Raw genomic sequence first — 13,140 nt, forward strand, 5'->3', positions numbered from 1 at the left:
ATAAAGATGGCTACACTAGTTAAGAAGTCTGAGTATTTCTAGTTTCTCCATTGCTAGTAACTATCAATATTTAAGTAAATCAACCTGAAATTTTGTTTCCTTTTCTGTAAAATTAAAGGAGTAAATCATACTTTTATGACCTCTTTTAGCTTGAAGATTCTATTTTAATGTGTACAACTGTAGCTTTGATATTCCGATAGTCAAACTGTAGAGTCATTTTCTCCTGATCAGCATCAGGGATTTTAAAAACCAGAGAGGAACTAACACATGCTTTTGTTCATAAGAACAGGAAAGGTTTGGGTACTCCTAAGTCGAACCACTTGGAATCACGGAACTACCTTTCAGCAGCCACCACCTACTTGGCCAGCACGCACTTCTCTGGTCACTTTCCTGCCTCTGCATCCAGGCAAGGTGAGAGCCGCCAGGACAGAGGTGTCACTCCCACCAGCTGCTGCTCTTGGTCCTGAGCTCCAACAGATATGTGACTTCGGGCAGGTTACTTTACCTCTCCTGTTTCCTCATCTGCAAAATGGGGAAGATGATAAAAGCACTAGCACTTGTTGCGTTGTCATGACAATTAAATGTATAAACCCCGTATGGCCCATCGTTTGGTGCCTGGCACAGGGGAAGCACTCAGTAATGGCAGCAATGATTTTTGATGATCACAGTGCATGGTTATAGCATCCATATAACTCGGCACATAACTAAAGAAAGTCCACGAAGTGCTGGTAAAGTCACAGTGCGGCCACAGCACTAACGCAGTCTCACTTGTTGACATGAAGGAACGACTGAACATGCTGACTCTATGCCTCTTTCCAGAAACGCCGCGTCACACAGTCCTGAAGAGGGGACAGTGATTTAAGGAAACAGGTGGCATGATCAATGAATTAGAGGTGTCTCTTTCACACAAGAGAGACTAGTGAGAGTTGCTGCCCCCCTAGGAGGGCAACGGTCTTGGAGTCAGGGACAGGAGACTGACTTCTCACTATATACCCTTGTATCTTCTGAATTTGAACCTCAAGTATCTTAACTCTATTAAAAAATAAAGTATTTCTTACCACGTTAATTTTTGAAAAGTAAAAAGATAGAATTTGTACTTTTAAAAAGTTATGCCTTCCCTCATGAGAGGTGGGGAGTTGAAAGGCAAGCTTCCCATGCGCTCACTGCTGCCCTATCCACGTTCCCCACAACTGGAAGGGTGTGGGCAGAAGCCCTGGGAGAACAGAGATGGAGAGGAGGAAACCTTCGGTTCAGGACTATTCAGGTTTTGACTGGTTTCCACACAAAGGAACCACAGGAATTCCTATTGTAGACTTGGAGCAGGGCTTTATCTCCGCCTCTCATCTACTGCCCAGGGAAGGTAAAGACCTGAATTAAAAGAAACAACAGGCAAAAGAAGTGTGTGTGTGTGTGTGTGTGTGTGTGTGTGTGTGTGTGTGTGTGTGTTGTGTAGTCCAAATAACCCATGCTGGCTCAGCCTTTCAATACTGTTTTTTAAAATATTATTTTAATAAAGAAATCTGAAAAAATTCTGCATCCTCTTGAAAAGTAAGACTGGCTTAGAAATAACAAGAGTTGCATTTTATTTGAGCAAGTATAATCTAGTGTAACAAACCACAAGGTTAGTTTCTTCCTTTTATTCATATTTTCCATCCCTGATGGAATGTGTGAAGAGGATGGGCCTGAAAAGAAATAACTTAAATCTCATTCTAAGTAACCTATCACACAGTACCCCACACCAAAACAGATCTTTGAAGAACCAACAATACTGTGTTAAAAATCTGTGTTAAAAATACATTTGGAATTCTAGAATGTGTAAATATGAAATAGATTTATATAAAAATAAGCTACCCGCAAAGCGTCAAGATTAAACCCGCTACGCTTGCGTAGCTCAGAATCAGGCCTGCATCTTGAGCACATTCTTGGAAGTGGGGAGGCCCGGTGCAGCTCCGTGGTGCACTGCGATGGAGCAGAGCACTACGTCCTGCTAGCCAACTGCAGCAGCTCTGCTTGTCTTACACACGCCAAAATAGCTTCATTATCGTTGCTTGGAGACAAGAAAAACAGTGTGTTGGTTCCACAAGTCCTCATAGTTTTTAAAAGTGTACTTTAGGCGACAGGGAACAGCGTGCAGTGGACATAAGATGAGAATATAAGAAAACCGAGGAACGTGGTTGCTGGTGCAAAACGCCCTCCGTTTCAGGCAAGCGTAGTACTCTAACACGTGTGACTACCTAGCACAAGTTCATTTCCTTTATTTTCCTGTTTCAAATGATTGAACATCATGAACTGCCAAGTTAAATCTGACAAGGTGGTGTAATCCCATGATCCAATCAGTAACTTCTATATCCAAAAGTCCAGATTGAGAATTTTAGGATTAAAAAAAGACAAATGGAGTGACAGCTCTGGATTCTATGCCACACGGTTGTACAAGATGCAGTGTTCGCACAGCTTCCAGCTGACTGCCTGCTCTCTTCAGCGAGAGGCTGTAGACAGTAGCTGTTTAAGGCTGAATGGAGAGCTATCAAATCATGCTATTTTAGTACCAAAGCTTTGGTTTCAGGGACAAATTAGATAAGCAAGAATTAAGAGTTCCTGTGTATCTTTGAGAGCTTGGCTCAAGCCCCAGCTCTCACGAGCTGCTCCTCACTTCCTGAATGGGTTAGGTGCTCACACATCAACCCTATGGCAGACATTGGCATTTGCCCACACACCGTTCTTCCAGAACCCCCGTTTTAGTCAACATTGACGGCCATATGCTTCACAGAAGCCTGGAACTCTCCCAGCCCCAGGAGCTGAATCTTCACTAGTAATCCGGAGCTTTTAATTCCATTCTCCTTGCCAGGGACTGGTTAAGGCAGAAGGTTATGATGAAAACCTAGCTGGTGAGACTCAGAGGGCATCTGCTGCTGGAAGTCTTCCATGCCAGTGTTCCTTGCTCTTAAGACAGGACCAAAGAAAGGGGTGCTGCCTGTTCCCTCTCTGGAGCCTGCAACTGGGGCAGCAATACATGTTAGGATCAGGGGAACCAGCCTAACTAGGGAGCAGAACGGGTAGGAAGAATCTGACGGTGATGCCATTAAGTCACTGAATTAAGCAACCCTGAGATTTCCTACCTCTTGTTTTGTGAGATAATGAAATTTCCTTATTGTTTAAACCATTGGTGGGGGTGGGGGTGGGGTGGCAGACATCTGCTATTTGTGGCCCCAAGTATCAGATGCAATTCCCTTCCTCTGAAATAACATAACCTATTTTATAGAGTGGAGTGCACACACGCACGCATGCACTCTCTCTTTCTTTAACTAAATTCACTCTCGTGAGTCCTAACTTTACCTCCCCCATCTCCTAAATTCGAGCTCCTTGGAGTGGATGGAGTGGAGCGCATGCTCTGTATTCCGTCTGGAATACTCTCCTCTCCAGCACTATCACTTACTTCAAGGCTCAGTTCAAAGCAACTCCTACATGAATAGTTTCTTATTTGATCCCTGCCTACATCTTTCTCTACCATATAGCACTTACCGCCTCTGACTTGTGAGCACCTTGTCTGCTGGTTCCTGTGTCTCCCCTCAGTGTCTACCTCACCGTGCACACATTTGATTTACAGTGACTGACTGTCTGAGTATGAAGCACCATTTCCCTTCACCTGAAACTCAGGGTTTTCCTTTCCTCTTCTCTTCTTCGTCTTCTTTCCTTATCTTACTTCTCTGTAGAAGAGAAGACAAAAATTGAGATAAAAGAAATTCAGAGCTCAGACTCTGAAGGAAGAATAAGTATTTCTAAAGAAAGCCAAAAACGGCCTGCCCTGCCTCCTGGGAGCCAGAGATGAAGTGAAAGGATGATGACGATGCAGGGGGACAGCAGTCAGACACGACACAAACGGCCTCCTGTTTCTCTGGCTCCCAACGCACAGTGACCAGTTCCACTATTGAAACCGGGGTGGGGGTCACACTTCACAAATCGGAAGTGATGGCAGGAAAGATCGCAGAGTCTATTCCACACTGTCTCAAGAGTGGATGAGAGGGGACGGAGCATCTTGTGGTTGGACTTGGAGCTTATACCTTGAAGCTTTTGGTTATAAAAACCAGAATGAAGTGTGGATACCAGTAATAACACTGCTATCTCAATGTAATGGACTTCATCTGAATGTGCTCACATAAAAGTATTTGATCTGGGGCGGGCCCTGTGGCTTACTGGTTAAGTGCTTGCGCTCTGCTACTGGTGGCCCAGGTTCGGATCCCGGGTGTGCACCGATGCACCGCTTCTCCAGCCATGCTGAGGCCGTGTCCCACATACAGCAACTAGAAGGATGTGCAACTATGACATGCAACTATCTACTGGGGCTTTGGGGAAAAAAACAAAAAGGAGGAGGATTGGCAATATATGTTAGCTCAGAGCCGGTCTTCCTCAGCAAAAAGAGGAGGATTAGCATGGATGTTAGCTCAGGGCCAATCTTCCTCACCAAAAAAAAAAAATTGATCTAATGTAGACTTCAAGCTGTTTTAAAATGGAAAATAAAATCTTGGGTTGTTTTTGTTTTTACTTTACAACTCTTACGGTTGTTAGCTAAACCTCAAAATACAGGGCCATCAGCAGATTTCCGGAGCATCTGCAGAAAGGCCTACTCCATCACATGAGCTGCATCTCTAGTGGCTGCTCTCCCGTGTGAAAGCTCTGGGGCCGTCCTTCCCATGAGATGGCAGAAAGAGCATTTGCAGAGGCCATGACCCAGTGCAGACATTGGCTCGCACACCCCTGAAGGTGTGCTAATGCAACTCTAACTTCAACTTTTAACTCTTTCCAGATATTAAAAATTTGTTGTAACTTTCATTAGGTAATATCAAACCGACACTAAGAACTTCTGCAAGATCTTTTATATTACACAATAGAGTAAAAACTGTCATAAATGTTCCGATAGTTAATGAGCACCAAACACTACAAAGTGTAACCAACATGGTTCTGTTAAACACTCCCTTCGACTATGGCATTCAAGGACAGCAATACAATATTTTCTTTACAAAGCAACTAATATAAAAATCTGCAAATGCCATAAATTCATTTATAGGCTATTATTTTCACACAGGTGTGCCATTAGATTCTTTCAACTCTTTCTTTCTTTCAATTCTTTCCTGAGGTATTTTTTGTGGTTTACTTTTATTGTACTGTTAGATGCATTATCTTTGATTATCCTTTCCTAAAATGATTTTTAAAGACCTGCAAAAAATTTTATTGCATAGGACACTATTCATGACACAGAGATTGGGAACTGCAAATATGTGGCATTGGAACAAGTCTTACAAATATTGCATTTTAAGAATTTGTTACATACATTTTTTACAGTTTGTCTCTTTTAAAAAGTTGAAGTTACAGCTAAGAGTTAACTACGTACAGTGAAGCATTTTAGGAATGTTAGAGATTAGAGAATACGATGAATGATACAAAGGAAAAAGCCATAATTCTTGCCGGCTATATATTGTATTGCCTTCAAAAGCAACTGTACATGTTGTAATCAGTTCATAGTCAAATATTTCTACTAATCTGTTTTAGGAGAGCAAATGTCTTTCAGGGTTTCAAGTTCCTCTATAAGCTTCTTGTTCTGAACTTCCAGCACTGCAACTCGACTCTCCAGACATTTTACATATTCTTTCTTTCGACGTCGACATTCTTTAGCAGCTTCCCTGAAAAAAAAGCAGAAGCAAGAGGGCAAACAAAACATTTGTTGCATGCTCCTGACAGATAGACAGAAGTAAGCCTGGTGAGTGTGATCATGGTTGCATTCCAAATCTTGGAACAACATTCCCAATGCAATCTCAAACACTAAGCCAAACTGGCTTCTTAAGGGTCAGAAGTGTCCCTTCCACAAGTCCACATGGCAATTAGTAGAAATGCTGCATCTCCTGCCTTGATTAGAGTTCACAGTAAACAAGGTCCAAGTCAAAGACAGTTACTCTGCTTTATGGCAATAAAGATCTTTGAGGGCCTTGAGTTCCTCAATGAGGGTCTTGTTTTGGTTTTCAAGCACAGCCACACGATTTTCAAGACATTTGACATATTCTTTCTTCTTCCTGCGACACTCCCGGGCAGCTTCCCTGGAACCAACACAAGGCAAATGACTACAAGCACAACCTTCCAGCACAATCCAGAGTGGCTCAATGAACTGCCCCCCAAACTCAACAGCCAATCAATCCTAGGTAAGGTTTGTACAAAGCCACACAACAAATGTAACCAAGCACATGCCTTTCTGTAAGATTACTCTAAGACAACAAGAACAACTTGAGAGCAGTCGATTCGCTGGGCATTCTTCGTAAACGGTGTTTCTGAGGGCACACATTCCATGATAACAGTGACCAGAATGGTTTTCAGTAACCTAAACAATAGGACTGCATCCCCAAGTGGAATTTCGACAAAAACATTCACAGATCCTTTCGATTCTCTTAATTATTTTGTCCACCAAAAGCCACATATTCCACCACAATGAGTTAACTTTATTTGATCAAAAATGATTAAAAAATTAATCCTCAGAAACCCTAAATGTCAAAATTGGAGATTTTAATTCTTCAAGATTAAATCTCAGTAAAACAAATAAGATCAATCACAACTGCAAAAAACTGTTTATTGGCTAGAGAACAACATAGATAAAAATAATAAACAAATCATGCACATTTTCATAAACCAAAATGAAATGGAGTCGGCCTCTCAAAATTAAAGGAAACAAGGGAGGGTACATAATACAACACTCAATAATTCAGACAGTTTAAACCCAGGAATATGAGAACACTACAATTAAAATTAGGAAAAGGAAGCTACTGAATAAGTCAAAAGTATATTTCAAGACTGTTCGCTAATCACATGATTTACTATCCAATATATGGAATTTTAAAGCACTATAGGCATGCCCAAAGGAAAGAACAGACCAGCAGACACAGCAACAAACACAAATAAATAAATGAGTTGAGTTAGTCATTTTCAGGCATAATCCCACCAAAAATAATAACTACAGCCAACATTTTCTCTTTTTCTCCTTTTTTCAGGGTGGGAGGGGGTGGAAACTATATCATTTAACTCCTCTATAGAATATACCCTCTCATAACACCTTTAGTTTGGAATATTCAATTGAGATGAATTGCCCTTGGGGTACCCTTCACATCAAAACAGCCTACATTGAAACAGATAATTCGAATATATTTTAACAAAAGTCATGTTGAATGTCTAAACACCAGTTACTATAATGTCAATTAGCACTGCTGCAATTCTGAACCAGGAGTGATGTGTACAACAGAATTGGCTAATTCTGTCCTATTTTTAGAATAGTTCACCCTCACTAACAACTAGTTATCTGTGTTTTCTCTGTGGGAAGCAAGAGTCAGCAGAAAAGAGACCTTGAAATCCCAATGAACTGCAGGAAAAGATCAACCCCTACTTCCTAACCAAGAACAATGCACTCACCCTGTGAACTCACACAGTTCTCAGACTTCTCAACTGGTTGACAAAAAAATAAAAATGTAAAAGTGAACTGAATCTGATAAATACAGATTAATTTAATCATAAGCAGGGAAAAGTTAAGAATAAATTTAAGCACACATAAATTTGCCAATTTGGGGACATAATTCAACTCTCTTCCACAAAGGAACTAAAATACATTTACAATTACCAAGGTTTTCATGATTAAATCATATTAAATTCTAGATTTAGAAGGAAGATAGCCATTTTACAAAACAAGTTACCATTAAATGAAATTTTAAATATCTAATAGCAGTGCTGTGAGATGTTTAATTTTTAAAATTTTATTTACCAACATGTACTATTTATTGTAAATAATCATACTTCATATTTCACATGTGCGTGCACACATATTACCAGAGTCAAAATGTTCCGAGCACAAAGCTTTAAATGATCACACCAGTAGATGGTACATTCCTAAGTACTTCTCAACTATGGAAAACACCTGTTTCTTCTATTAATAGTGAGCTCAGTTTTCAGGCCTTGCATCTGTCTGGATATATCCTCAGCATGGAGAGGAAATACATAGCAAAGAGGAAAAACCGACAAGACTATAAAGAAATAAAAACTGCCGCTGGATTGGTAGAAATATAATTATATATCTATTATAAACGCCAGCCAAAGAACAAAAAGAGAGAAAGCATAAAAGGTCTTTCACGTTAATAAGTAAAACCTACATACTTTCCCTGAAGTTAAATCTGAAGCTTATGCCGAGGTCTTTTTGAGGTGACCCAGGTGTCAGTGCAGTGGACTGGCTCTGGAATGAAGAGCTGTCCAGGTTCTGTCCAGTTTGGGCTGTGTGATCTTAACCAACTCACTACTTACCCTCTCTGAAGCTTACTTCCTCATCTGTAAGTAAGGATAACAACCAGACCTGTTCTCATGTGCACGTTAGGTGCGAGTTATACAAACAGGAGCAATAATGCACTTAAATCTTGCATACGGCACTTGCTCAGCAGACACTGAGCAACCTAGTAGCCATTTATCACCTGCTTATCTCTTGTCTTCCTCTGAAATTGAGATTTGGAAAGCTAAAGTAGACCCTTCTCAGAATCTCTTGCAGCTAGGGACTCTATTAGCTATTTCTAGTCAACAGAATGTGGGTGAAAGTTGCTGGCAGGGTCTTCCAGGAAAGGTTTTCAGAAGGGCCAGACTCAGCCAGCTCCAATTTTGAGCTCTAGCCCTTCTCTCTTCTTCCTGCCTGATGCAATGCCTAGAGGTGTGACAGCCACGTTGTGATCATAAGAAAGACTGTCACACACTGAAGATGACAAAGCAGGGAGGAGGAGCCTGGATCCTGGATGACACTGCCAAGCCTTTGTTCTGGCTGCAGGTACCTCTGGACCAGCTATGTAAGATCACAATACCACCTACAAGGTTAAGCCTCCATTTTCCTTGGTTATTTACAGCCCAAACACAAATGCTGCCCAACAGTTATTGTTAGCTAATTATTTAATAAAACCCAAAAATTTTATGATTTTTTCACTCAAGGAGATCTCATATGTATGTGTAGGTAGTTGTGGGGCACATCTATAAAGAACCCACTACCTGATATTTTATCTATTTCATTTTGGTAGTTCTGACAAAATTTTTTAATCTAAAAATAAATTGTAGAGAATAATGACAAATGGGAAATAAGAAGGCTAATTCCTAGTTCTTCCTTTTTATTTCCTTTGGGAAAGTAAGACATCAATGAACAAATTTTCCAGTTTGCATTATCATCACACTTTATGTTTCTAAACTGAACTTCACAGTATACATTCTACGACCAGAGAGGCAATCATATTCATAGGTCCTGAGATCTCTGGAAGTGCACTGTAGAGTATGCCTATTCCTCCATCAGATCAAAGTTAGGGATCTTTGATAACAAGACTTCCAGACAAAACTATGATAACTTTGTGAGCCCCACCCATGCAGCCCCTTCAGAATTTCTGAGCAAAATGCTGATGATGAAAAATATGAATCCAGGATGACTTAGTAAACCTGGAACAACCACTATATAAAGATGGATGTATCTGAAAAATATGAATCCAGGATGACTTAGTAAACCTGGAACAACCACTATATAAAGATGGATGTATCTTAACGATCCTATTTCTGGTAATCTGTTGAGTTCTCCAGGGTACAAAACTCCATTTAGTGATCTGTGATAACTAATAAGCTTGGGAACTGTAGCCAACTTAAGGAGTCCTATAATGTATCAAATTGTGACATTTAAAAGGCTTTTAGTAAACTGAATATAGCTGCTACTGGTTCACGCTCAGTTACAAAGGGCAGTGATGAACTCAGCACTTGCTTCTGAATTTTAGAGGCTCACAATTTCTAGATTAACGAGGCTGCTAACACCTGGTAAATTAACTACCACCTTGTGGTCCTAATCATAGGTGAGCACATGATCCCATCTGAAATGTTTTCTTTTCTTACAATGAGGACATTATTTAACACTTAGGAGTAAGGTGACAAGACTACTGGGAAAACTCTCAGACTATTCTTATTTTGTTCATTTTGAAAATCAGATTAATTTGCACCATTCTCCATAATAAAAACTAAACCAGGAAATAGTATGCAAGTTAAATAAAAAAGAATTTTGGAAAATAGCATTTTTATGAAATAATTGCTGTTTAAAAAAATAAAATTATAGAGATATGGTGCAAGAATAAGTGAGAAAACAAGAGAGAGTGGACTGGAAGTGTGTATACTATAATGTTAGCAGGTCTCTAAGTGGTAGGGATGGGGTAATTTTAATTCTTTCTGTTATTTTGTATTTGCAGCCGACTAGGAATTATCAGAATAAATATGTATTTCAGTATAATAGAGAAAAAATAAAGTTGCAAAATAGATAAAAGGAAACATATAAAAGACTTAGAAAATTCTTAATTCACACAAATTTATTTTGCTCATAAAGAAGCTAAAAAATTATACTTACCTACTTCACAAAGTAAATACCAAGTACAAAAGAAATCTTTATTTGTAATAAAGTCCTTCCATCATCATTAAAAAAATTAATGTATCTTTTAGACATTTCCCTTACAAAACACAGGTTTTGATGTTTTGTATCCTGCTGATACAAATCCTGCTGATGAAATAGTTTCACGGGTAGGAACTCTGACTAGAAGACAATCTAATTATCATCACATATAGGGCACAAACCCCCATAAAATGCTACATAACACTTAACTGGGGAGAAATAGCTTAGGAAAAGTAATTTTTTTTTTTTAATGTATATATTCTTTTTTTTTTTTCTTTCAAGTTTACCTAAATGACATTTATAGAACATCAAACGCAACAACAGCAGAATACTGTACACATTCGAAAAGTAATTTTTTTAAGCCCCACAGTAATACATTATAGCTCCTATAAGCGGTTGCTGATTTCTAGTAAAACATCTTACCTGTTTTTCATTAGCCTCAGCTCTCGTTTTCGTGTTGCTTCTTCTGCTAGTTGCTGGGGACTGTGCAAACTTCCTGGTGAGGCAGCCATCACTACTCCCTGTGGCAAAGCAGTGGCAGGAGCTCGGATCTGGTAAGTTGGCATGTCACCAGTGGCAGCTACAATGAAACAAAATATTACAAGCTTATATAAACAATTTACAACTTGATATTTTATATACAACTGACCTAAAAATAACATACTTCTTTTTACATGTCATAAGAGGTGATCTTGCTAATGTTTAAGGTGATTATTTGGAGTATTTTAGAAAGCTTAGGTATCAAAGATATTCAGCATTTGGAACAATGACATTCAGCATGCTCTATATATTTAAAGTAGAAAAATGCCCTAGCCTAAAATCAGCAGTGTGCTGATAAATGTTAAACAACCAGCTCTCTGGGGTTGTTAGCCCTGATCTGTAGCATTTGTCTATTCCTACAATGTAAATACTTTCACCGTGGCCAATTTCAAGCTACCAATGTGACTTCACTGAATGTAGAGTTGAGAAGACATACACAGTGCACACCATACAGATAAAATAGATGTAAATAAACTCAAGAGCATAGATAAAATAACTGGAAGTGATCTTTTGAGTATTTATTAATGTTGTTTTTAATGTAATTTATTTGTTAAATATGTGTATGTGTGTATATATATATACACATAAATTTTTAATAATGGCTGTTGTAGCAACCAGCTCACAAAAATCCTGAAAATTTAACAATCAGCTCTTGCAAACCAGTGGGAATTGGCTCTAGCACACCACTGCAAAAATTTTAATTAAGCAGAACATCTTCATCCTCTAACTATTCCAGTGAGGAGATTTTCCTATACCCTGTACCATGCCTGAAACAGTTACCAAATGTCTTCAAGTGCAAGTCCTATCACCAGAAGATGACTGAGGTGCTAGAAGGAAAATACTAGCTCACTGTATTTTCAGTTTAAAATCAAAAACAAAGCAGCAAAGCTCTACTTAAAAGTGGTTTCTGGGGTGGCCCTGGGGCTTAGCGGTTAAGTGCGCGCGCTCGGCTACTGGCGGCCTGGGACCGACACACTGCTTCTCCAGCCATGCTGAGGTGGTGTCCCACATGCAGCAACTAGAAGGATGTGCAGCTATGACACACAACTATCTACTGGGGCTTTGGGGGAAAAAAAAAGGAGGAGGATTGGCAATAGATGTTAGCTCAGAACCGGTCTTCCTTAGCCAAAAAAAAAAAAAGAGGAGGATTAGCATGGATGTTAGCTCAGGGCTGATCTTCCTCACAAAAACCAAAAAAGTGCTTTCTCTGGGAAATGATCATTTCTGTCTTTGTAGGTTTCTTGGGATAATAATACATTTCTAAGTATTCATTTTTAAAAACTATTTTCTAATTATACTATAATCATAGTTAAATGATAGACAATATTTATTTAGTATTCATATTGAATACTGAAAGTCCTCAAAATGTCCTAATTTATATTCAAATTTTATCTATCTACTGCAATAAATGTAGCTTCCTAGAAAAGACAGATGGATTTAAATGATGAAACGTATTTCCACCACCAACATTTCAATTTTGAGAACGTATGGTCCAGAGTTAATTTGACACTCTGATGGGATATTACAAAATACACACTCTCTCAAAGCTAAATGCAAGAAAAAGATTTAAAGAAAGGTATTAAATCATGTAAAAATTGGTCTGAACCAAACGCCAATCAAAACATGAAACACAGCCACTTCTATATTTCATTAAAATGTATTATACCCATTGAGTAACAACTAAAATTTTACCCAAAAGGGAGACAAAAACTTTTTCACTTAAATGGGATATTATCACTGAAAATAGCCAAGCAGTTTACAAGGTTAATCAAAAATTGATCTATGTGCTTCTTTTTGGGTAAATGCCAAGTTTGTTTTCTCCCTAGGGCTCAAGAATTAGGTAAAAGACTAAAACAATAACAAATATGACTTTGGGGGAAGATCATTAAAAGTCTTCATAAGATTAACAAAAATACCATTTATAAGGTTATACTGCTTCTTCCTTCTGTATGTAATTTAAAAAAACAATGGTGATAAATAGTAACTGTGATAAATACAATGATCACCAGCAAAATCTCTATTAATAAACTTGGGAAAAATCCTAAATTTGTTTTTGTGACTATTAAAAATACTGTATACACAGATGTCTCATTATATGTCACAGAAAATCTTATAGCTTTGAAATATGTAAGAAA

At 38.7% G+C, this 13,140-nt stretch overlaps 1 protein-coding gene across 23 annotated transcripts in view; it reads right to left on the reverse strand.

The window, feature by feature from the left end:
- Positions 1–4,856: 4,856 nt before the first annotated feature.
- CREM (cAMP responsive element modulator) overlaps positions 4,857–13,140 on the reverse strand; it is a 119,964-nt gene continuing 111,680 nt past the window's right edge. For 19 of the 23 annotated variants that reach the window (XM_087420602.1, XM_087420604.1, XM_087420607.1 and 16 more), the window contains 2 exons: positions 10,889–11,045; positions 5,579–6,086 (listed from right to left, as the gene is read on the reverse strand). In XM_087420602.1, coding sequence (XP_087276728.1) covers positions 5,942–6,086; positions 10,889–11,045 — 302 coding nt within the window. In that variant the 3' untranslated portion in view covers positions 5,579–5,941. Of the gene's footprint in view, positions 6,087–10,888; positions 11,046–13,140 lie in introns of all 23 variants that reach the window. The other 4 variants (XM_004425205.3, XM_004425215.3, XM_004425229.3 and 1 more) reach the window with 1 other exon arrangement.

Source organism: Ceratotherium simum, chromosome 32 (genome assembly GCF_057802395.1).
Source record: "Ceratotherium simum simum isolate JZ-2026a chromosome 32, ASM5780239v1, whole genome shotgun sequence".
Lineage (NCBI taxonomy): Eukaryota > Metazoa > Chordata > Mammalia > Perissodactyla > Rhinocerotidae > Ceratotherium > Ceratotherium simum.